General features: G+C 43.9%; 2 protein-coding genes across 12 annotated transcripts in view; one reads left to right on the top strand and one right to left on the bottom strand.

Moving 5' to 3' along the window:
* Positions 1 to 678: 678 nt before the first annotated feature.
* On the top strand, positions 679 to 23766 carry sord (sorbitol dehydrogenase). Of its 3 annotated transcripts, XM_061815464.1 has the most exons (10): positions 679 to 864; positions 962 to 995; positions 2563 to 2727; positions 3062 to 3221; positions 3322 to 3440; positions 6173 to 6238; positions 6311 to 6489; positions 7677 to 7798; positions 23064 to 23137; positions 23642 to 23766. In XM_061815464.1, exons 1-9 carry the CDS (start codon positions 718 to 720, stop codon positions 23134 to 23136), a joined length of 1065 nt encoding a protein of 354 aa, XP_061671448.1. In that variant the 5' UTR covers positions 679 to 717; the 3' UTR covers position 23137; positions 23642 to 23766. The 3 variants fall into 3 exon arrangements, with proteins under 3 accessions (XP_061671448.1, XP_061671447.1, XP_061671449.1); XM_061815463.1 differs by lacking the exons at positions 23064 to 23137; positions 23642 to 23766 and adding an exon at positions 7909 to 8193 and having other exon boundaries at positions 680 to 864; XM_061815465.1 differs by lacking the exons at positions 23064 to 23137; positions 23642 to 23766 and adding an exon at positions 22037 to 22167 and having other exon boundaries at positions 681 to 864.
* apba2b (amyloid beta (A4) precursor protein-binding, family A, member 2b) overlaps positions 15109 to 25510 on the bottom strand; it is a 35478-nt gene continuing 25076 nt past the window's right edge. For all 9 annotated transcript variants that reach the window (XM_061815462.1, XM_061815454.1, XM_061815461.1 and 6 more), the window contains 6 exons: positions 25185 to 25370; positions 23549 to 23728; positions 22573 to 22785; positions 22378 to 22497; positions 22026 to 22166; positions 15109 to 20944 (listed from right to left, as the gene is read on the bottom strand). In XM_061815462.1, coding sequence (XP_061671446.1) covers positions 20873 to 20944; positions 22026 to 22166; positions 22378 to 22497; positions 22573 to 22785; positions 23549 to 23728; positions 25185 to 25370 — 912 coding nt within the window. In that variant the 3' untranslated portion in view covers positions 15109 to 20872. The remainder of the gene's footprint in view (positions 20945 to 22025; positions 22167 to 22377; positions 22498 to 22572; positions 22786 to 23548; positions 23729 to 25184; positions 25371 to 25510) is intronic.

Here is a 25510-nt window from a genome sequence, read left to right as displayed (position 1 = left end):
GGTGATCTCACTCAATTACTAGATACACACAAAAATAAATATATTTCAAATAAAACACTTAAAATGGTTCAAATTCAGCTTCTTGTGTCCAATGAAGCATTTTACGATTTAGTGAACTAAATCCGACATTTATATAGGCGAGAAAAAGTCGCCTCAACGAAAAGCTCTTCAAAGATGTTATTTAAAGTATTTTCGAAAGTTTTCATTTAGTTCACGTAAGCCTTCGTCACGTGCCCCACTTTGGGTCAATCAACTTTTCGACATCGCACAAGCGTCTGAATATAAAAACATTTAATAATTATTCGGTTGCAGAACAGTTTTTAAAGCGGCCATGAATCGGAACACTAATTCAATTCTTTTTTTTTTTTTTTTTTTTTTTACGCGTGTTAAATGATCCAAAGCCCATATCTTCGTCCGTCTCCTTTGAAGAAAATCTTTGGCATGATGCGCCATGTTAAGTAGAACGTAGTCGACTTCGACTTTGAAACGGGTAAAAATAAATAAAATGTACGAGCAGTATATCAAATATTAATAAATAATATTATGCGATTAAGGAAAAAAAATTCAGAAAGGCTTCAGAAAGTGTTTATTTTATTGTTTTTAAGCAGGTGTTATTTTAAACAATAAAGACACCCACCCCTTCACAGTGGACTGAGCCGCCTACGTTTAGCCAATCAGGTATTTGTTGTGGGACCAAGCCCCAGAAAGAAGGCGGTGATGTACTTTGTCACCCAGACCAAGAGCGTGAACTCCGCAAAGCACCCCATCGGACTTTGCTTGTCTGCTGTCTTCTCCGCCAGCCATTCTGTCATGGAGCAGGACAATCTGTCCGTGGTGCTGCACTCACAGGGAGACCTCAGACTGGTACAAGCTGACAGTAGAAATGATCCAGTCTGGTTTGGTACGTCGCTGTAAGATGTGCGTGTGCACTCATACCGGTCTGTGTTTGCGTTTCCCTCAGGAGAAGCGCCCTGTCCCGGAGCCAGGACCCAATGGTAAGAAAACCCACTGCATGTGTGTCCTTGGAAATGCCACTTGTTGTACTTAACAGTTCAAACATCACCATAATTACTGAAACAGGAACGTTGATTTTAGTTGTATATTGTTGTCACTTTATCATTATTTAATGACTTATATATTCCCCTAGGATATAGTAACCCACTTGTAATGGCACAATATGACCCAAGGGTAGTGACGAAACCAGTCCCATTTTGACAATAAGCCATACTTTTATAATTTATTGAATGAATAAATAATACTCTTTTTATTATTATATTATCATCATCGTTATTAGTAGCAGTAGTGGTAAGGCTAACCCTATTTTGTGTCATCCACCAAGTGTCTAAAAAGTTTGATCAAATTTCAGGATGGTATTTTCCAAAAGTATGTCATGTGCTGAGCCACCCAAAGTACTCGACCTCGACTCTCCCCTTATAAAATTTTCAGGATAGCCTTTTTTTTAATTTTGTATTTTTACAAATATTTTACAGTTTTACGCATCTTGACTATTTACAAACCCATTCCATGGTCAAATTGTTGCCATCCAAAAACCTTTGTTAAAATACAAACCTCAACAATTAAAGATGCAAAAGTATTAAAATGTTATCATAACAAACTGTTATAACCTCCTGCATGGGCCTATAAGAAAGAGATAATATGTGGTGCTTTATTTCTGCCAATAACTTTGATTGATCATTCATTTCCCCACTCACTCATAAATTTATTGCAGGAGTGTTAGGCCCCTGTCATGTTTTTACTCACATATGGAATGAGTTTGATGTACACAAAGGTTCAAGTAATAAAGCACTAATTATGTTTAAGTAGGATACTGAATACTATTTTGGTTTCTAAAATGTAAATCCAATCTGCCAATTTACAGTATTATGCCTTTACTTTGAAAATGTCATCTTGTTTATTATTTGTGGTTAAAAACAAACTGAAACAGGAGTTATGCCAATATATATACACAATCATTTTGTGTAACATAAAAATATCTAAAAATGTAAAAAAAAAAAACGTTTATTCCATTAAATAAACAAAATATAAAGCAAAGAGTTCAATTAATGATGTGACTGACCAGCAGTATCTGAAATAAGGTACAAAATAGTTAAAATAATGTTGAATAAAAAAGTCTTAAAACAATGTAAAATGTACTAAAACTTGAGTAAAACAAATAACCAAAGGTCAAAGTCAAAATAAACCAGTGTATTCATAGATTTTACTCTGGGGGGGTCTAAGTAGACGCTTAGTAAACCCATGTTATAACCTCTGCCAAATGTGAAATCTGAGGTTTACTGCACATAGCTCCCTTTTTATGTTACTAATTGTAAAAACATATAAACCACAGCAAAATGTAAAAACAATGGTACACACTGCCTGAAGTTTGATAGCAAGCGATGCTTTAGTCTTTCCACTTTCAATGTAATTGCACATTATGATTCCAAGCAGGAATAGCAGGAGAAAAGCCAGGCATGATTAAGCAATCTTTAGGGACCATCATTTGCGGTTCTTAGTTCAACATATGGCCCTCCTCAAAGCGGTTGTGTCATGCTTTGCATTCAGAGGTTTTGCTTCAGATGCACTCAGTTGGCATCTGCGGCTCCGACATCCACTACTGGCAGCATGGCCGCATCGGTGATTTCGTGTTGATGAAGCCAATGGTGTTGGGGCATGAAGCATCGGGACGGGTGGTCAGGGTCGGCTCGGCGGTCAAACACCTTCAAGTTGGTGAGTGACACCCAACGCCCTACGGTCATGAAATAGAAACCATATCAGATCCTATCTAGAAGGCTGGGAATTTTGATTTTAGAAATTTCCCCTGATAGAAAAGGAAAACTATTGTATGGAAAGATATTTGTCATATCTGTGAGCTTGTATTTACAAGCATTTCAGAAATTATATTAAAATGAAAAATTAATTGATCCCACAAGGGACCAAATTTTTATATTGTCTTTTCTTAAGTCTTGATATCAGTGTCTGGAAAAATATGGAATTTTAATTGTGTAAGAAGCCTTAAAAATACTCACCATCAAATTACACATTTGTCTTTTTGAACTTTTAGGAGACAGAGTTGCTGTCGAGCCAGGTGTTCCCCGAGAGATGGACGAGTTTTTCAAAAGTGGACGCTACAATCTCTCTCCGACTATCTTCTTCTGTGCCACGCCACCCGATGATGGCAATTTGTGCAGATACTACACACACAATTCCAACTTCTGTTACAAGTAATGCATTAGCCTTGCACATGAATTACCTAACAGATTACTGTTGTCTCACTGCAACACGCTTACTCAATCTTTGCACATATCCTCTTTCTCTCTCCAGGTTGCCTGATAATGTGACCTTTGAGGAGGGCGCCCTGATTGAACCTCTGTCGGTGGGCATCCATGCCTGTCGCAGAGCCGATGTGACCCTGGGCAGCACTGTGCTCATCTGTGGTGCAGGTATTTTATTTACAAAACAACAATGGTATTTGCGAGCAAGAAACAAAATTTATGAAGGTGTGTCTGCATCATGTCTGCACAAGTAAGGAATCTTGTTTGTCGGTGTGTGTGGCTCAACAAAAAAGGAAAAAAAGTTGAACTAACATGAGTAGCAACAGTAATATTTTACAGGAGTAAAGCAAGCTAATGGACAAATAAAACATCTGCAGTGCAACCTATAAAGTCAAACACAATTTGTTGTTGGTTGTAATTGTAAAACATCTTCCATCCATCAATTTTCGACAGCGCTCAACAAGGTCACAGCTGAGCATGCTTTCACTTGGGAAGTTTTGCAAAGTCACTCCATTTGTTCCAGGTGCAGACTGTCTCCAACATAAAACTTGTGTTAATTTCACAAACAATGATTTAAGTAAAGGTACGTTTCTTTTGGCTTGTCCCTTTAGGGGTCGCCACAGCGTGCCATCTCAAATGAACGCACATATATGTTTGGCACAATTTTTACACTGGATGCCCTTCCTGACGCAACCCTTCTCAGGGAGTGGAGGCCCCAGCGGGATACGAACCCACAACCCCTGGTTTACCAAACCAGTGATCTAACCACTGAGCTTCGGGGCCTCTTACAAACAATGATTTAAGTAGCATTTTAATTTCTTATCTGTAAAGACCAAGTGTCATCCCTATAAACATTCTAAAATATATATTGGAATGAAAAATACATATAACATTATTCACTTCATTGTCTATACGAAAAAATAAATGTGAGCGGAGAGCGCATCATCCATGCGCAAAGTTGCAGAAGTGTCATTCTACGATATCCAAGTGGTCGCCATATTGGCTGCATCCTCCGTCCGTGACGTCACCCGGACATTCGCCAATGAAAACACGCGGTGCACCCTAACTATGGGAGACAAACGCGCCCCTTCTGACATGGAAGCTCTTTTCGAAAAGGAGAACGCCACACAACCGAGTGACGTTACCAGGGCAATATTACACTATTGTTTCGAGCCCTCGGGGCAATATTACACTATTGTTTCAAGCCATATTCAGAAAATATGTGATCATGGCCAAACCTCATCTTCGTCCGATCTACTTCCGCGGTGGAGATGAGCCATCTCGGCGAAATGCAGCCTTCGCAGAAGCAGTGACCGCCGAACACCGCCTCAGCGGTGTGGCTGATTTTCTGTGGCAGTGGTGGCAAATAAGGAGGAGGTGGAGCCGAGGCATGCTGCTTTTAGGGGTATGTTCAAAGCCGCCACAGTACTTGTTGAACACCGTCGAGCCGGGGCACATTACTGCCTACCTGTTATTTGGAACCCATGAAGCTCTCGTCCTCTGCTCCCGTGCAATCCATTTTTCACAACGAACGGGTCACTTGCAAACTAATGAAGGCTAAATTCATTCTGCCAAGTGTTCAAGCAATGTCCAGCAAAGCAATGAGCCTGCATTTTGGCGAACACGAAGGAACAACGAGCTACCTTCCCGGAGGTAAAACTAATGGAAACAAACGAGTCTACTAGGGGGCGCCTCTGTCCTGTACGTCACTTCCTGCTTCTTCTCAAAAACAAATCCCTCGAGAGGATTTTCATGGCGGAAGTTACAAAAAGCTGTATACATCAAAATCATGTTTTGTGGTGAAAAAACACATGGGACCATATTGGCTGTGGGTTTTTCATTCATAATATACCAAAAATCATTTCATGACGCTTGACCTTTAAACACACTGGTTAAAGTGTTAGCATGTGTGCTATCACATATTTAGTGTGTATGTAAGCCACTATACTTTGGCACTCACAAGATAGTGTGGAACAATTTCACTTCACATACTGTATATAAGCAGATAAACCTTACATTGCCCCACATGCTGGCTGTGTTGTCAGGTCATTCGTGACGATGTACACACTCGCAATGTCACATCGAAACTAAAATGATCACACCATAGCAAACAGAATCGCATAACTAGCAAATAATAAAACAAATAAATGAATGACTTGCGATATAATTGACGCAAAACATGCACTTTAGACCCTATTTACATGCTCCCAGCATGCGTTGCAGCACTCTGGAGGTCCTTCGTGCTACACCAGTAGATCTTGGGGCTAAAAAGTGTGGGCACCCCTGGCGTAACTGTATACATAACTGACTTTGGTGCGGCAGCGTGCGATTGATTCCTACTCAGGGACGTTGTCGGTATGTGCCCTGTGACTCACTGCTGACTTGTTCAGGGTGGAGTTTGCCTTTCGCCCAATGTTGGCTGGGATAGGCTGCGGCATTCCCACACCCCTTTGGAGGATAAGCAGCTTGGAAAATTGACATGGACAGTGATATTTAAGTAATCATCACATCTCAATGGAGTAGAATTTCTGTGAAAAATTAATTGGTTACAGTAGTTCAGTGCAAAAAGTAAAACTTATCCAGATTCTTTAAACACTTGAGAACAAAGGACAATTCCTTCCTGATTTCTATATTAAAAGTCCATTTGTGACAATGGTGAATTGTTTTTCAAATGTAACACTTAAAATGATAAAACAAAAAAAGTCGATTTTACTTTTGAGCAACGTTTTCTCAGGCAACTTTGATGAAACTCTAAATTCTACAATTTATGGTGTACTCTTATCAGTCTTTAGCTCTTTTTTTTTATATCCATTTGTATTTAAACTTCTTGCTAAATATAAAAGATGATGCTTTTACATGACAGTGGTTTTGTGTCTTCTGTGTTCATTTTTGTCCCAAAGGGCCAATCGGGTTGGTCTGTCTGCTTGTGGCCAAGGCAATGGGTGCTGCGCAAGTTATCATCACGGGTAACATGGAGGTCCTTGTTCCAAACACAATATATCCCTTCTCGAATCCTTAATTTTCATTGTCTCATTCAGATCTGTTCCCCGAGCGTCTGGCAGTGGCCAAGGAGTTGGGCGCAGACTTCCAGCTGACTGTGAAACGAGGGGACGGACCTCAGCAGTTGGCCACCAGGGTGGAAGAAATGCTGGGAGCTCAGCCACACATCACAATTGAATGTAGTGGCGTTGAGAGCAGCATCCAAACTGCCATCTATGTATGTTCACTGGTCTGCAGCTTCTCAAGCTCATAATGTGACTCTTAGTGTGTGCAGTGGAGTCGATGGAAGATTATGTGCTCTGATTTTAAAATACTGGAGATACTAACTTTTGATAGTGACTCCCTGTTCATGGTGGATAGGGATTGAGCCCTGTGACAAACAGCCAAATCTGTCAATAACTGCCTACGCTATAGATCCCACAAAATTCCGGCAAATGAATCTCCTCATTTAATGTGAGCATAATTTTTTGGCACCAACATCACACCAGGGCAGCGTGGGATCAATTCCCACTTAGTGATGGTGCTGATGTGCCCTGCGACTGCCTGGCAACCCATTCAGGCTGTAGTCTGCCTTTCACCAGAGTTAGCTGCATTAGGCTCCACCACTCCCGTGACCCTTGTGAGGATAAGCGGTTTGGAAAATGGAACATCACACCACTTGGTGCCAAACTAATATTTTATTTGGTTTACCCTAAACAGAAAACCAGTACAGAATAATATAAGATAGTTTCTCCACGAAAAAAAAAAATGCGAATTGTTGAATTCAAGAATGCAAACACAAAAATGTGGGGTTTACTGCATTACTGTATACTGTACTGTAGAATCTTGATACAGTGAATCCCTATTGTGAAAAATATTTTTCACAATTTAGAACAGTTCCCTGGGGTCTTAGTAAAATGTCTATAACATTTTTTTGGTCAAAATAAGCAAAGCATTCTCCCTATTTGTGATACCGATTCAAATCACTTGAGTGGTGAGGGGACGGCTGGGTCCCGACTGCGTCCAATTTGTCAAATGAATTGTGCATGGGCAGTGTGACCAAATTCAACCACGTAGATTGTTGTGCTTCCGTGTAGTCTGGCACCAGACTCCAGCTGTCACTTGATAATGGCAGCTTCACAAGCCTAGCTGTGCAATCGTGGGCGTAGAAAAGCACAGGAGGCCGGTTATTATGTAAAATAGCACCACTATCATGTAACAGTGGGGGCAGAAGTGGTGAACAGCCTGCTCACAAACACATTTTCAGAAATACTTGGTTGTTTATTTTACCTCTTGATGGGTGGACAGCCACTCCAGAGACCCAAATTCTTCTGGAGTGTTTTTATCATGTAACGCACTGATATTTACATATTCAGAAGACAGCATTCACTACCTGTTCAATTAAGACCTGCTGTACTCTACCAGGCAACCCGTTCGGGAGGCGTGGTGGTGGTCGTGGGTCTCGGATCAGAAATGGCCACCGTTCCTCTAATCAACGCGGCCGTCAGAGAAGTTGACATCAGAGGCGTCTTTCGCTACTGCAACACGTATGTAAAACCTTTTAGGCCAAGCCGATGTTGGATGTTAGTTATCGTGCACTCTACCGCCGCTAATGATCACACAAACTTGCATAGAATGTCTCTTAACTGTTTTGTAGCTGGCCCATAGCCATTGCCATGTTGGCATCGGGCGCAGTGAATGTGAAGCCCCTGGTGACACACCGCTTCCCCCTGGAGCAGGCAGTCCAGGCGTTTGAGACCACACGTCAGGGTCTTGGGATAAAAGTCATGTTAAAGTGTGACCAGAATGACCAGAATCCCTAGAATGAAGCTGTCAAACACATTGGATTGTAAAAGTTAAATGGAGATATTGAGAAATAATACAAATTGATTTATAATAAAAAATAAATTTTCCTGGTGATTTGAGACTGAACACTTTTAAACTTCATACAATGTATTATGTTCTTCAATGGTACAACTTCATCTGCATTGCTGAGTTAACGCCAGAAGGGGGAACACGAGTATCACATTCAAAACGACATTACCCCCTCCCATCACACACACACACTATATCAGTTATCATATGATGCAATAGAATGACAGACAATAGAAAATCAGATGTATTATCTAGGACTAGATGTTAATATCCCTCTATATATGCATATTTCGGCTCCGATGAGGCTCTGTGGAATGTTCAAATAAGTGATGGCACTCTCGAAAGGGTTTAGCAGTGAATCCCAGCGTCCCAGGTTCACCACCTAAATGTCATCAATTCTCCCGTAGGCCCAATTGAGGTCTTTCTTCTTTAGCCACAGCCACTGGCTGGCCTTTTCCACCGCCTTGGGGAGATCTCTGACTGCCTGCCGATGGGTCTTCCCTCGGTATCCCAACTCTCTGAGTAGCCTGGATGTTGAGGAGGCTATAAACCATCTGCAGCCAACTTCCACTGGGCGTACCTCTGCTCTCCAGCCTTGCTGTTGCAATTTGGCCGCAAGTCCTACATACCTCAGCCGCTTCCGCTCATACACCTCCTCAACTGCCCCCTCCCAGGGCATTGTGAGCTCGATGATGTAGACAAGCTCAAGAAAGGCAGACCAAAGCACTAGATCTGGTCATAAGGTGGTAGTTGCGATCTCAACTGGAAACCAGAGCTTCTTGTCCAGGTCTGCCAGCAATTACCAGTCTCTTGCATGTCTGCTGTCTGGTGGCTTGTTGGTGTGGCCGGTTTGACGCTCCTCTTCCCGAACAAACAGCCTTGGTTGCCAGTTGGCTGACAAGGGTGGGAGTGCATTCACCCTCATCCGCTGGTTCTCCAAAAGACCAGCGAGACACTTCAGCACTTGGTCGTGCCGCCAGATGTTACGGTCATGAGTAGGGCTGGTCTTGCAACCAACCAGGATGTGCTTCATCATTGAAGGACTTGGGCATAACAGGCACTTGGGATCTTTGGCATACCACTGGTTTAGGATTGTGGGAGAAGGCAAGACGTCATACACAGCGCTGATGGTAAAGCTTGCCCTGACTGCCTCCATTTCCCAAAGCTCTTTCCAGGTGATCTTTCTTGCCTTCAGTTCTTCCCAGGCCAACCACTGTCCTTGCTTGGCCTACGACACAGCTTTGGTGCACCTACGTGCTTCCTCTTCTCGACGTACCTCCTGGACTACCAGCTTGCGCCGCTCAGCATTATTGGTCTTGCTCCATACTGGTCTACTAGACCCAAGCCCAAGGCCACTCCTCCCCTCCAGCACTCAGCCAACGATGTCCTTGTGTCTGAGTGCTGCCTTTGCCTGTTCAGTTGCCCCCACCGGTGTCCACTTCCTCCCAGTGGCCAGGATGGGGGCAGTCTGGGCTACCAGCGTATCGCTGGAATCCAGTAGCATCATTTCCACTGGAAATTCCAGTCTTACTTTGGCGCACTTGTACCCCTCTGCCAGGCTGGAAACGAGCAGGTGGAGCATCATTTAAACCGTAGAGCCCAATGCTGCCAAGGCACCTGGGAAGGCCAAGTCACTTCCTCACAAACGAGCTGATCAGTCTCTCCAGCCTTTCTACTTTTGAGAGTGGGATCTCGTAGAGGGTGAGTGGCCAAAGGAGTCAAGGAAGTAACCCGTACTGCAAGCACCAGAGCTTCAACTTTCCAGGAAGCAGGGTTCTGTCAATTCTTTCCAGGCCACTGACCACCTCCTTTCTGAGCTGCTCTACTTACCCTTCGTCCTTTAGAGAGGTGTTGTACCACCGGCCTAAGCTCTTCACAGGCCTCTCGGAGGCAGTTGGAATTGATTCCTCACCAATGTGAAAGCGGTGGTTTGACAATTTTGCCTTGACAATAGAGATTCTTCTGGATTTCCTAGGCTTGATCTTCATGTGAGCCAATTCGATGTTTCCCTGGACCATTTTTTACCGTTCTGTGCAGGCCTAAGTTGCGGTAAGTGTGGTGAGGTCATCCATCTAGGCTCTTACTGGAGGCAGCCACACCCCAGGTCTTATTCGCTGCCCACCAACTACCCAGTGAGAGGCTTGGAGGATGACCTCCATGGGCAGGATGAATAGCACCGGGGAGATGGTACACCCAGCCATGATTCCCACTTCCAGGTGCTGCCATGCAGTGGTGTACCCTGCTGTTGTAACACAGAGCTGGATATCCTCAAAGTAGGCTCTAACCAAGGTTGTAAGCACCGCTGGGACCTTGAAATAGTCAAGCGCTATCCACAGAAGATTATGAGGGATTGAGCCAAAGGTCCAGGAACACCACATGAAGATCTCTTCCCTCTTTTTTTGGCAACTTGGATCTAATGCCAGATGACGCTAGTGTGTTCTATGCATTTGGAGAAGGTAGGTATTCCTGCTTTCTGGATTGACGTGTCAATCAGGTTGTTACCGCGCAGGTATTCTGCTAGCCTGTGAGCAAGCACGCTGAAAAAAAATTTCCCTTTGACATTTAGGAGGCTGATCTGTTGGAACTCCCCAATCTCTGAAAAGGGCTTCTCCTTTGGGATAAGAATTCCTCCAGCTCTACGTCAGGTAGTTGGTATCTCCCTCTTCTGCCATATGACCCTCCTCAGGCTCCAGAGGAATCACAGGATAACTGGTGTGGTTTTGTAGAACTTGTATGGAACTCCATTGAGACCAGGATCTGATACAGCCCTTGCTCTATGCAGAATATGGATTACCTCATCCCACCTGGGTGGACTGACGTCCAGCTTGTGCTCTGGTGGACCGATTGGTGGCATATCCAGTTGGAGCATAACTTCTTTATGACAGCGCTCATCTGTGCAGGAATTTTTCAGGTGTTCTTCCAGGATGGCTTTCGTCACAGAAAGACTTCTGCTTTTCTTCTTTGCAAAATGGCTCTTTGCAAATCTGAAGGGATATTTATAGAAGTGTGATCTTGCATGCTCTTTCCGCCGATGTTTTATTTTTTAAGGTTTTCAGCTCTCCTCAGTGCTGCCAGCCTATCCTGGATTTCTTCCTGCAACAGGTTTGTGCCCTCCTTCTCCTCTTCTGTGGCCTTCCTCCACAACGTCTTCACCTGCCTCCTCTCCTTGAACAGGCGATCTATTTCTTTCTGCCTTCTGAACTTTTGGGGGATAGCTGGGACAGTCTCTGCTCCATGTGTATAAATTAGGTCACCCGTTCTTTCCAGCTTCTTTGTACTTGTGCCTCTGATCCCTTCCAAAATGCTGCAGAGATCCATGTTGACCTTCTTCCACAAAGCCTTGTCGCAGGCCTTTGGCCATTTGATCAATGGCCTACGCTCCTGGATCTTCCTCTCTGCAGTTGGTTGTAGTGGTGGCTTGGGTCCAGGTTGCGCTCCTGTGCCTTCTTCCTCCTCCTCCAGTAAAACAGGGGTGTTGATGTCCTGCAGACTATGGTGTGCGTCCTGCTGCAGAACTTCTGCCGACTGACTTGACCTGCTTCTAAAAAAGTAGCTGCCAATGCAACTTACCCGCTGTCCCTTCTTTAGGCACTGTTTCTGAAAAGATAGAGTTAAAGCTTTTGACGCTATCAACTGTTTGGGAACATAGTCCCAGCCATCAAAATACAGTTCATTGTGATGAACATTGAATACACTGTCTCTATTTATTAGAATATACTGGACTGCATATTACAATCTGGCTGGTTTATGATTTATGACACAGCATATATATTTTTGATGCAATTAGAGTTTTCATATTAAGGACTTACAAGAACAAAATTGACCATAGATTTTAACATCGAAGGCCAGGCACGGCGGAGCACAGCCCAAAAAGATAACGTGGTCCTTTTGAGAGGGATTGGACTCTCTTCCACTCTGGAGTTGCCCATGGTGACAGGCACCAAGCAGATCTGGGTATTCCTATTGTCCTTTGGCTTGGTGTCTGTTCATTGGGGCTGACCCCAGTGAATGAGAAGGTAGCCCAACTCCACCTTTGGCTGGAAGGGCAGGACCTGAATGTTGTTTGTGCCTGTGGACCAAGCAAAGGTACCCACGCTTTTTTGAGTCCTTAGTGGAGTGCTCGAGAGGCAGATTGGTGCTGTATCTGCAGTGACGCAGACTTTGTATCGGTCCATTACGGTAAAGAAGTAGCTAGGTCGAAAGGCAAAGCTCTCAATTTACCCTCCAATCTACATTCCTACATTTACCTATGATCATGAGTTGTGGGTCACAATGGAAAGAACGAGATCCTGGATGCAAACTGGTGAAATGAGTTTATTTTGGATGGTGTCCTGGCTCTCCCTTAGATATAGGGTGAGACAGCTCAGTCACCCGGGTGGAGTTCAAAATAGAGCTGCTGCTCCTGCGCATTGAGAGGACCCAGATGAAGTGGCTGGGGCATCTGATTTAGATGCCTCCCAGACGCCTCCTTGGTGAAGTGTTCTGGGCATGTCACACCAGAAAGATATCCTGGGGATAATTCACGACACACTGAAGAGATAACACTTCTCGACCTGCCTGGGAACACCCTGAGATCCACCCAGAAGAGCTGGATGAAGTGGCTGGGCAAAGGGAAGTCAGAGTGTCCCTGCGAAAGCAGTTGTTGACCTGACCGTGGATAAGTGGTAGATGGATCAATGGATATTTTTATCTCTACGAATATCTATAGCTATGGCGCTCTCTCTGCAAAAATCCAAGAATTTTAGAAGGGGCCAATACTTTTTCACAGCATGGTACCAACTGTGTCTTTTGAAAGAGCAAAATATATTTGTGTTATTAGGAGACCTGAAAGCGTCTTTTATTTTAACATTTCCTTATTCATGTAAATGCTGGAATCTTGTACTATTTTTTTAAATTATTTTACATATGGATCAATGTAGTACTCCTTTTGTAACTTTATAGTAAGTATAGTTCCCCTCCTCGAGCCGTCACCTTATCGTGGTGGAGGGGTTTGTGTGTCCCTATGATCTAGGAGCTAAGTTTTCCAGACCCCCCCCCCCCCCCCCCGAGCCAGGCCTGGATGTGGGGCTCAAAGGCGAGCGCCTGGTTGCCGGGACTGCACCCGTGGTCCTCGGCCTGGCACAGTCCGAAAGGGTAAAATGGGTCCCCCTCCCCATGGGCTCATCCCCTATAAGAGGGCCCATAGGGATCAGGTGCAATGTGAGCTGGATGGTGGCCAAAGACCTTGGCGATCCGATCCCCGGCTACAGAAACTAGCTCGAGGGACATGGAATGTCACTTCTTTGGCAGGGAAGGAGCCCGAGTTGGTGCGTGAGGTCGAGATGTTCTGACCAGATATAGTCGTACTTCCCTTCTATGCACCTCTTGGGCTCTGGCACCACTCCTCTTGAGAGGGGTTGGACTCTGTTCCACTCTGGAGTTGCCCACTGGGAGAGACGCCGAGCAGGTGTGGGTATACTTATTGCCTGAAGGCTCAGGGCCTGTACGTTGGGGTTTACCCTAGTGGATGAGAGGGTAGCCTCCCTCCGCCTGCAGGTAGGGGGACATGTTCTGACTGTTCTTTGTGCTTATGCACCAAACAGCAGTGCAGAGTACCCACCCTTTGTGGAGTCCTGAGAGGGAGTGCTGGAGACCGCCCCCTCTAGCGACTCCATCATTCTGCTGGGGGACTTCAATGCCCACGTGGGGAAGAACGCCTCCCCCCTCCCCGATCAGAACTCGAGTGGTGTTCTGTTACTGAACTTCTGTGCTCATCACGGATTGTCCATAACAAACAGAATGTTCAAATATAAGGGTATTCACATGTTCACTTGGCACCAGGACACCCTAGGTCGCAGTTCGATGATCAACTTTGTGGTCGTGTCATCGGACTTGCGACCGCATGTCATGGACACTCGGATAAAGAGAGGGCCGGAGCTATCAACTGATCACCACCTGGTGGTGAGTTAGCTCCGATGGTCGGGTAAGATACCAGTCGGACGTGGCAGGCCCAAACGTATTATAAGGGTCTGCTGGTAACAACTGGCAGATTGCCCTGTCAGAAGGAATTTTAACTCCCACCTCCGAAAGAATTTTGCTCACGTCAAAGAGGAGGCGGGGGACATTGAATCCGAATGAACGATGTTCCGCGCCTCCATTGGTGAGGCGGCCAGCCAGAGCTGTGGCCGTAAGATGGTCGGTGCCTGTCGTGGCGGCAACCCACAAACACATTGGTGGACACCAACAGTGAGGGATGCTGCCAAGCTGAAGGAGTCCTATCAAGCAGATGATGTGGTTCTGTTGGCTTCATCAAACCGTGATCTCCATCTCTCACTGGAGTGATTCGCAGCCGAGTGTGAAGCGGCTGGCATGAGAATCAGCACCTCCAAATCCGAGACCATGGTGCTCCGTCGGAAAAAAGGCTGGCGTGCCCTCTCCAGGTCGGGAATGAGATCCTTCCCCAAGTGGAGGAGTTCAAGTATCTTGGGGTCTTTGTTCACGAGTGAGAGAATAATGGAGCGGGACATCGACAGACGGATCAGTGCAGTGATGGAGACTTTGTATCGGTCCGTTATGGTAAAGAGGGAGCTAAGTCGGAAGGCGACGCTCTCAATTTACCAGTCAATCTACGTTCCTACCCCCACTTATGGGCATGAGCTGTGGGATCTCGGATACAAGTGGCCGAACTGAGTTTCATCCGCAGGGTGTCCGGGCTCTCCCTTAGAGATAGGGTGAGAAGCTCGGTCATCCGGAAGGGGTTCAGTGTCGAGCCGCTACTTCTCCGCATTGAGAGGAGCCAGATGAGGTGGCTGGGGCATCTGATTCGGATGCTGACTGGACTTCTCCCTGGTGAGGTGTTCCGGGCATGTCCCACCGAAAAGAGACCCCGAGGACGACCCAGGACACGCTGGAGAGACTATGTCTCTCGGCTGGCTTGGGAACGCCTTGGGATCCCTCCGGAAGAGCTGGAAGAAGTGGCTGGGGAAAGACAAGTCTGGGTATCCCTGCTGAAGCCACTTCCCCCGCGACCCGACCCGGAAAAGTGATAGATAATGGATGGATGGATGGATAGTTGACAAATCCAATAGTTGATACTGCCGATTCGTTTCCAAGCAAACACAAGACACATAATAACAACCATTCACACTCACACTTATGGATAAATGAGTCTTAAAATTAACCCATGTAAAGCCCAGAGAGACCATGCAAAGCTCATGCAGGAGGGTCTTAGCTGAGATTGAAACTTATCCAAGGGTGTCAAACTCGTTTTTATCGTGGGTCACATTGTAGGTTTGGTTTCCTTTGGAGGGTCATTAAAGCCCAAGTGTCATCCCTATAAACATTCTAAAATAGATATTGTAATGAAAAATACATATAACATTATTCACTTCAATGTCAATGCGAAAAAATAAATGTGAGCGGAGAGCGCGTCATCCATGCGCAAAGTTGCAGAAGTGTCATTCTATGATATCCAAGTGGTCGCCATATTGGCTGGATCCTCTGTAAGTGACATCACCCGGACATTCGCCAATGAAAACACAGGGTGCTCCCTAACTATGGGAGACGAACATGTCGCTTCTGACGCGGAAGCTCTTTTCGAAAAGGACAACACACAACCGAGTGAAGTTACCGGGGCAATATTACACTATTGTTTCAAGCCCTCGGGGCAATATTACACTATTGTTTCGAGCCATATTCAGATGATATGCAATCACGGCCAAACCTCATCCCTGTCCGATCCACTTCTGTGGCGGAGATGAGCCATCGCGGCACATCGCAGCCGGCTGGTGTGACTTATGACGGAGCCGAGCCGTAATGCTTTAGGGGGCTGTTCATAGACGCCGCAGTATGCTGAACAACACAGTCAGGCGGGGCGCTTTACTGCGCGCACGCAGCTGAGTGACGCATTCTCGGCTGGGTTCTTCAGAGCCGACCCGTTCGCAAAGCCCGACGCGCAGCCTTTGCAGAAGCTGTGACCGCTGAACGTGGCGCCTCAGCTGGTGTGGCTGATTTTCGGCACCGTTGTGGCATATAATGGAGCCGAGGCGTGCTGCTTTTAGAGGGTTGTTCACAGCCACCACAGTACACGATGAACACTATCGAGCCGGGGCGCATTACTGTGCGCACGAGACTGTGTGAGACATTGTTGGCTGGGTTTTTCAGATTCGCCGCCGTCTGCGCAGCAGCCCGAGGCCGTCCGACGCGCACATCAACATATTTCATATGCGTATCTTTTGTTACATTATGAGAGACTGATTACGTGGTCCGCCCCAAACTATTATTTTTTTTAGTAGCTGAATTCACACCTACCTGTGATTTGGAACCTGCGAAGCTCTCGTCCTCTGCACCCGTCCAATCCCTTTTTCACAACGAATCGGGTCTCTTTCAAACTTATGAAGTGTAATTCCATTCTCCGGAGTGTTCAAACAATGCAATGCAATGAGCCAGCATTTTGGTTAACATGAAGGAACAACGAGCTACCTTCCCGGAGGTAAAACTAATGGAAACAAACGAGTCCACTTGGAGGCGCCGCTGTCCTTTACGCCACTTCGTGCTTCTTCTCGAAAACAAATCCCTCAACGATTTTCATGGCGGGTGTTACAAAAAGCTGTATACGTCAAAATCATTTTTTGTGGTGAAAAACTGCTGGGCCCATATTGGCTGATGTTTTCTCATTAATAACATATTAAAATTCATCCATTTCATGACACTTGACTTTTAAACCCTGTGAAATCATAAAATAGTATGACTGTCTGATATGATTGGAAATACACAACAAATTCTTGGATAACCAGTTTTGAAATCAGAAGCCAACGTAAGAATGGTTTGGTCAACTATTATTCACTTTATTTTAAATAGGGGATTCCTAATTAAAAGTGTAAACAACTTGCAATTTTAGTATTTTAACAAGAATGAAGTCCATGCAAATGTTATGTTTTCAGGGGCCATATAAAATGAAGTGGCAGGCCGAATCTGGCCCTTGGGCCTTGTGATTGACATCCTGTCCTCTCGACTGTGAAACAGACATCCCGACTTGTATTTCACTGCATAGCCTAGAAATATTTATCTGTTAGGGTTGCAGGCAAGCTGGAGCATTAGCTGGTCTGGTTGCCAGCTAATCATAGAGCACAAATAGACAAAGAAGGAGTCCCACTCAGATTAAAACCCATTGGCAATTTAAAGTCTTCAGTGAATTAACTCTGTTTTTGAATGTGCGATGAAGGTGTTTCTGAAGAAAACCAACACAAACATGGAGACAACATGCAAACTCCACATCAGAAGGCCCAAGCTGAGATTTAAAACCAGAACTACTCGATTGTGAGGCAAATGCGCAAACAACTACAACAACAACTCAACAAGTCATCCTAGAACTGGTGGTGGGTAGGATGGCTCTTTTGATGGGGAGGAAGATTAAGAAGAGAACAGAGAACAGAGAACCATGTGGTAGAAGTTGAGAAAGTAGGAGTGTTGTGCGGCCTTTCGGGTAAAGGTGAGACTTCAAGGGACAGGCGGAGTTTCCAGAAGACTGGACAACAACAGGCAAGGTGATTAGAGAGAGAGGCAGGAGAGTACTTGATGTATCTTCTGGTAGGAAAGGGCAGAGGGAGACTTGGTGGTGGACCACCAAAGTACAGGAAATCATACAAGTGGGACTCTGAGAGGATGAGAAGAGGAGAAAGAAATCCATTGAGATATGACGTAGCTAAAAGGTATCGGTGGCAAAGGTCAATCAAGATGCATATTATGACATGCCATGTGCAAAAGTCCCCAAACCATGCACATTAAAGTCACAGTCAGCTGGGCTCTATGAATGTCCAAAAAGCCTTTGATAAGTCACAAAATGTCATGGACATTTATAATGTCATGGTCCAAAACCCCTTTTTAACTGTCTGAGCCTGATAAAATATTACATAGTCCCCTGATTGCAGGTGTTCACCATGTTGACATCCAGCGGTGCCCATCAAAAACTTCTTAAATATCCTCTCTTGTGTTTGTTCATCATCCAAAAATGTTTTTCAAAGATGACCAATGCAATTGACCGAAAAAAACCCCAGGTCACTTAACTCGTGAATATAGGTGGAAATGAATCACTTACCCCAGATGGGTGGGCTCCATACAGACCATTCCAGCGATCCATTTGAACAAAACAAGTCTATGCAAAGTTATCTATTATCACTATTTTCACTCATTATTGTAAAAAATGCAACATCACGTGGACATGGGGGATTGGCAGACTGGGGTGGTGGCCCCTTTTTCAAGAAGGGTGACCAGAGGGTGTGTTTCAACTATAGAGGGATCACACTCCTCAGCCTTCCTGGTAAGGTCCTCAGTCGGAAAAGGGTGGCATGCCCTCTCCAGGTCGGGGATGAGATCCTTCCCGAAGTGGAGAAGTTCAAGTATCTTGGAGTCTTTTTCATGAGTGAGGGAAGAATGGAGCGGAAGATCGACAGACGGATAGATGCAGCGTCTGCAGTGATGCAGCCTTTGTATCGGTCCGTTGTGGTAAAGAGGGAGGTAAGGCGAAGCTCTCACTTTACCAGTCAATCTATGTTCCTACCCTCACCTATGGGCATGAGCTGTGGGTCGTGACCGAAAGAACAAGATCCCGGATACAAGTGGCCAAAATGAGTTTCCTCCCTAGGGTGTTCGGGCTCTTCCTTGGAGATAGCGTGAGAAGCTCGTTATCCGGGAGGGGCTCAGTGCGACCCACTACCCCTCCGCATTGAGAGGAGCCAGATGAGGTGGCTAGGGCATCTGATTCGGATGCTTCCTGGACTTCTGCCTGGTGGGATGTTCCGGGCATGTCCCACCAGAAAGAGACCCCAAGGACGACCCAAAACACGCTGGAGAGACTATATCTCTCGACTGGCTTGGGAACGCCTCGGATGCCTCCGGAAGAGCTACAAGAAGTGGCTGGGAAAGGGAAGTCTGGGTATCCCTGCTGAAGCTACTTCCCCCATGACTCGACCCGGAAAAGCGGTAGATAATGGATGGATGGATATTGTAAAAAAAAAAAAAAAAAAAATGAATGCATGGGACTGTTATGTCCCAGGTCTGTTTGAGAGCCAACTCAGTATAAAGTACATTCACTAGTATGGGGAAATCAGATCTCACTGTTGTTTATGTCACAGTTCATAACGGGTTTAAACCAAGATGCAAGCGGGTTGAGCTGCTAAATAAACTTCAGAAAATAGGCCTAATATGCAGACAATGCTTTTAACTCCAGAACTTTGGAATAAGTCCCAATGTTCACAGCATTCAAGGGCTACATTAAGATAATGTTATTTGGTGTGTACAATGTGTAATTATCATTATTTATGTTGAATTTGTACATTTCAAGTAGGAGTGGCTTTAAACAGTTTAATGCCTCTTTTTTGTCGTTCATTATTTGCCAAACCCTTGCTCATGTTGAAGGGATCGAGTCCAATTGACTTTACGGCCACCATACAGTTCTCGTATCTCACGTTTGTAGGAAAAAATCAAATAAAAATCAGGCAAATGACAGCCCTCGAAAAACATGTCAGCTGAGTTTTTCTCATTTTTTTTTTGTCTTTTATATCTGAAGGCACCACTGCATAATCAACCACATACACCACACATTCGTATGTGACCCAGTCCATAACAACCAGCCAGGTTTAGTTCTGCTTTTATTATCTTGCCACAATGACATGGTACTACATTACGAGGCATGCACACCAATAATGTTTCTGTGGTAAAATGGAATACAGTGGATTGTTAAAAGCTTTACTCTGTTGTAAGGCTTTTACTGTCATGGTGTGATCTTTCCCTCCCAAAGCCAACATTAATGTGGGCTGATGATGATGATGATGATGATGATGATGATGCAGTGACTGAACGGTGACGTTTTCTTTTTCGACGAGCAGCCCAATACTAAACACATTTCCTTTTATGTACAAACATTCTAATACTTGGTATGGCATTGGGAGAGCTCACACAACACATTACATTCACAGTCAACTCATTGTTTTGCATGAGTTTCAGTCAGGAACACCAAAGATCAACATATACAACAGGAAGCAGACGGAAAAAAAATCAAGACAAATAACTGATATTAGAAGCATAATTGATGCAGCTTGCTAGTTTTGTGGTTGCTTTCTCAATGTATGTGTGTACTTGTGAACATGAGATATAGAAAATTCGTCAGCTTTGAGTCTGTATTGCCATTAAAAAAAGTTACACCAAGGTACATTATATGGCATCCTTCGCTTAAGCCCCTAAAACAGCAATTTAATTCACATTTACATTATATTAATTTAGCATTTTCAAATGCATGATTATGAACACAAACATTTCTGCTTTAACTGGCAGTTATTATCATATCCTGCAACTGATAATCTTGCCATACTGTACTTGTCTGCATGTCACGTAATAGCACATTTCAGTAACTATTTACACCAAAACTCCTCGTATCACCAATTCTTACATACAAGTATTCATCTTGGCAATAAATAAACAGGTAAAAATAATGAATCTATACACACTGTAATGTATAGTTGAATATATTGCATTATATGCTTGACTATAAAACTAAATGTCAGGCCTTCACTCAGTCATTCCTTCCATATCATAGTAGGGACACAAGAGCACAGACAATGCCAATAAATAAATAACAACAACCCAAATATCATTCACACAATTTGTTCAGCTCTGCAAATGGGAACCAGATAACGGACGAGGAAATAAATCGACATGTGGGTTTGTGCAATACGAATTTTTAGAGACAAGCAGCTGACAGTCTGTTCACTTTATATGTACATTGGCGTCTCCTGACCCGTGAGGAGTCGGAACATGGCTGCAGGCATAGTCTTCATGTGAATCTAAAAAAAAAAAAAAAGAAAGAAACAGTCATGTCACCGTACAACCACGTCATCAAAATTAGTTAAAATCAGTGAGTGCCATTGTTTAATATGCTCATGTTTGGAGTGTTATGACACAGTTGGAAACACGGTGGCGTAACTTGTTACGACTTTGCCCTCACTGTTCTGAGGACTGGGGTTCAAATCTCGGCCCCGCCTGTGTGGAGTTTGCATGTTCTCCCTGTAACTGGGTTGGTTTTCTCTGGGCACCTTGGTTTCCTCCCACATCCCAAAGACATGCATTAATTGTACACTCTAAATTGCCCCAAGGTGTGATTGTGTGTTCGACTGTTGTCTGTCTCTATGTGCGCTGCTATTGGCTGGTGACCAGCTCAGGGTGTACCCTGCCTCCTGCCCGATGACAGCTGGGTTTGGCTCCAGTACTCCCACTATTCTTGTGAGCATAAGCGGCTCAAAAAATTGATTAATTGATGAACCAGTTACCAATTCGGCACTGCTCTCTATTAACAAAACCAGATAATGAGTATTTTTTGTTATCCCTGGTCAACTAGAAAATGGGCACCATACAAAAAAGTGTTGAAAACGTTGAAAAAACTGCATCCAACATGGTCATCAGTCAGCACACTTCTAGGCCAGTAATGGAAGAGCTTAACTACATCTTACTGTGCAGAAGAAAGGTGGCCTGAGACAAAGTATCACAGAATGACACCCCTTTGCAATTTTGTTCACTGTTTTGAACCCAATTAAGCAAGCAATCAATCAACGACTGTCACCCTAAGTGGGGTAAACACGCACCGATTTTTATGGCAGTGAATAATACCTGATAAAAAGAACAGCCCGTGCACATTACAAGAAAATTATAAAAGCTAATAAGTGGCACTTCTGTATTGTGATGAGTAAAATAGTTACTTAAACACAGACAGGATTTCAATTACACTTAAGAATTTTTGACAAAGGTTCTCGTCGTGAAAAGTTAAGATCAGCAATGTGGTTTAGTGTGTAATTGTGTGCGTGGGCGTGTGCCTGCGTGTGTGTGTGTGTGTGTGTGTGTGTGTGTGTGTGTGTGTGTGTGTGGTGTCACCTCGCCAACAGAGTTTGAGAGGGCCTGGACAATCTTTTCATGTGCTGTGGCCACGACACTCTGTCCATTGATCTCGATGATACGATGGCCCACTCTGACACCCCCTCGCTCTGCGATGCCGCCCCGCATTAGACTGCAAATCTAAGGTCGGAGGAACACACAGAACCAAGATCCTCATACTATTATAGGAGCACATGGACTTGTGCAATCACAAGGGAAACTGTTTCTGGGCCACGAAAAACAAATCTTTCCTGCGACACTGTTTTATAGGATCTCTTGAATACACATTATATTAGGTGACAAACCTGATATTTGTAAAAGTTAACTAAAACAAAGTAAAGCTGCTACTTACAATGCCATTCTGCACACTGAATCCCAGCTGGTACTTGAGGTCGGGTCTCTTGATGAGGACAGTAGTAACAGGAGGACAGCTGACTATGTTCATTTTTACCTGGACCTGATTCTTTAAGCCCTTGAACACATATACAATTAAATGTTGAGAAAAAGTGTCTGTTTCGTTTGTGCCTCAGTATTGTGTCCCTGGTACCTTGATGATTCCTTGACAGGTGGCGAGTGGCAGCCCTACGAGACTAGTGTTGTTGATGGACATGATCTGGTCTCCGATGCTAAGCTTGCCCGAGCGTGCCGCAGGACCCCCATTCATCATGTTGGCTAAGATGACAGTGGGCAGGATGGAGCCCCAGCCGGACTCCACAATCACCACACCGAGGATTTCGCCTTTGCTCTTCTCCAGCTGCAACTGTGGAAGCAGAGGTCCAACGGGCTTCCTTATCTAAGGACTCTTCCTTCTTTGTCTCTTCCGTAAAGCTGGGACACCATTAGTCCATTGACTCACAGATTTCTTTAGTCCTTTCCATTAGTCAAAACAACAACCAGGGACAATAATCTAGGCTATCAACATTAGCGGCTCATCCATCTCTCTCTCTCTCTCTCTCTCTCTCTCTCTCTCTCTCTCTCTCTCTCTCTCTCTCTCTCTCTCTCTCTCTCTCTCCTCTCTCTCTCTCTCTCTCTCTTCAGGAAATGTAACAATGGCACCATACCATCGGGGTCCTGCAGTTCTTCAGAGCTGAAGATTACTGTATTTCAATGAAGTGAGTTGTCCACGAGGTTTTATTGCTTGCCCATATTGGTTATGACCACCAACAAAAATACATATGCAAGGCAGCATCAGAGTGGAAGCATCTGTGAAACCTCTCACACGGCTCACACACAGCTGAAAATACTATATATCACTGCTTGTCATCCTGCAAAAGCATCTAGTAATATTTATGGAAACAAAGAGTGAATGTGGTTGTGAAAAAAGGCACGAGTAGACACCCTTTTGAGCTGATTTTAGTAGATCATCTGCATTTAACAATTCACAAGCCATTTTTACGATGGTTTCACTGCATTATGTTGAGTCTGTAATTCTGTCTGTTTCACACCCTCTCAAACAATTAAACACAATGGATTCTACAGTAGGAAACAACTAAAAAATGATTTATTTAGCAAATCCTACTGACCTCTTTACAGTTTTCAGAGTTGGAAAAGTGGATGAGGTCATCGTTGTACATCTCTTGTGTGTTGATGATGTCACTGTACTCCTTTTGACTCAGGTCCTCTGGATTTATTCCGTTGGCTCTCAGGAACTCCTGATAAGCTACGCTGAAAGCCTGGCCGATGGACTGAGCGATGAGTTGGGCCTGAATATAGGAAAAAAAAGCATTAAAATATTGTAAATAAGGTCACCCAGTGCAGTCGTGTACATGTTGAGGGGGAGGCACATAAAGTAAACAAACTATTGTAATCCTTACAATGTTCACCCAATTTGGATGTAAATACTCCCAAATTAAATCTTGGAATCTGCACATCAAGCATTTCTTATTCATTTCATTTCAAAACCATTGTTGTGGCATTGAGAGCAAAAACAATGACAGTTGTGTTGATGCTCATCTATTTCTGGCCCTGACTGTAAAATGCTGTGATTGACAACATCATATAAAAAAAGAAAAAGATAACATGAGATCAACCAACTCAATATTGGATGAACCTTTTTTTTTACATGCATATAAAAGTGAAGGTCCAGAAAAATTGCAGACTCCAAGTGGAGAACAGACTGTGTGGGTTGGATGAGGGACTGAACGCTTCCTATACGACTCTCCGTTGGCATTTAAAACCCATCACCAAAATGAAACAGTCTTTCATTGACTGACACTGTTGCTGAGCTGCAGGCTGCACTGTGGAACATGGCTGGAGTTGCCAAGTCATGTGCAATCTGCTGAAGCGAGACGAGCTCCAGAACAACACCGATTCTCCAATTTGCATTAACTTAACTATTCACTAACTGTTCATTTATTTCTAGTTGAAGTGAATGGAAAAAAAAAACTATATTCAAAAGCCTAAAGATAATATTGATCACAGTGGACTAACTATAAAACACTATATTAAGCTCAACCTCACCAAAACATATCCACATTGGTCGGCTGCTTAGAAACAACCAATTTGAAAACCGAGTTGTCATGTGTCTGTTTTTGGCTTTATAGTGTCAGCTCAATACTCACTGGTACAGTAAGTCATTATTGTCTTGACAAATGATTTATCATTGCTGGATTTCAAGGAACATACAGTGTTGCTGAGAGCATTATGGTGAAGTGTCATGTGCAATGATGTTTATATTCATGTTCCTTTACCGGTGCCATAAACACGTATTTGAAGGTGATGTAAACATTCCAATGCAAAGTAGCAACGTTGCCACAACAATAGTACATAATCCTTAATTTATTCTTCATCCAATCTATGATGTATAGGAATTTATTACTGGGTAAAAGAATTATTATCACGTGACAGCAGAAGATGTAAGGATGAGGTGATAAAAATGCAACTTTCTTGACTTACCGTAGAGGAAGCGACATGAACGTATCAACAGAGCTAACACAACATCCTAAATATAAAAAAACCCCACAATATGAACAATTGAGGGTTACATCGTATGTCATCAGGCAAGCAAATACAGGAAAACGCTTCCCAGGAATTGAATTTCCGATAAGAGGTTCTCAAAAAAAAAATCCCATCCCTATTAGTTACAATACATATTAATGAATCATTTGAATATCGGCCTTAGTTTAAAAAGTGATTGTTGTGACCCTGTCTGCTACTTACATCCTCAGACTCAAAGACATGGCATATCATCTTGTACTGCTTCTTCGCCTCTGGTCCCCCAGGAGTGGTTTCAATACAGTCTTGGGAAGCAGTACGTGACATTCGACGTCTTGCCATTAGTACCACAATGTTTCCAATATCAGCAATGTAGGATATGGTGCGCAATGCATTGTCCATCATCGTTTCCTATAAACATAGCAAAAAAGGCATTAAAAAATGAAACAAAAAACTCAAACAAGGGTGAAGAAAATACAGTATAAAAAATTTAAAGTTGTAGAACTTTAAATAATACGGCAATTTGATAAGAAAACAATTAATTAATGCAC

This window comes from Syngnathoides biaculeatus, chromosome 3 (assembly GCF_019802595.1).
Source record: "Syngnathoides biaculeatus isolate LvHL_M chromosome 3, ASM1980259v1, whole genome shotgun sequence".
Taxonomy (NCBI): Eukaryota; Metazoa; Chordata; class Actinopteri; order Syngnathiformes; family Syngnathidae; genus Syngnathoides; species Syngnathoides biaculeatus.
The sequence above is the reverse complement of the archived record's forward strand: the minus strand, read 5'-3'. Positions and strand labels throughout refer to the sequence as shown.

Bases quoted from the DNA above. Each gene is read 5' to 3' on its own strand.
- sord (XM_061815463.1), top strand. From the start codon at position 718: ATGTACTTTGTCACCCAGACCAAGAGCGTGAACTCCGCAAAGCACCCC. The intron at 2,728-3,061 runs GTGAGTGACACC...TTGAACTTTTAG, and splicing joins GGTCAAACACCTTCAAGTTG to GAGACAGAGTTGCTGTCGAG. The intron at 3,441-6,172 runs GTATTTTATTTA...TTTGTCCCAAAG, and splicing joins TGTGCTCATCTGTGGTGCAG to GGCCAATCGGGTTGGTCTGT.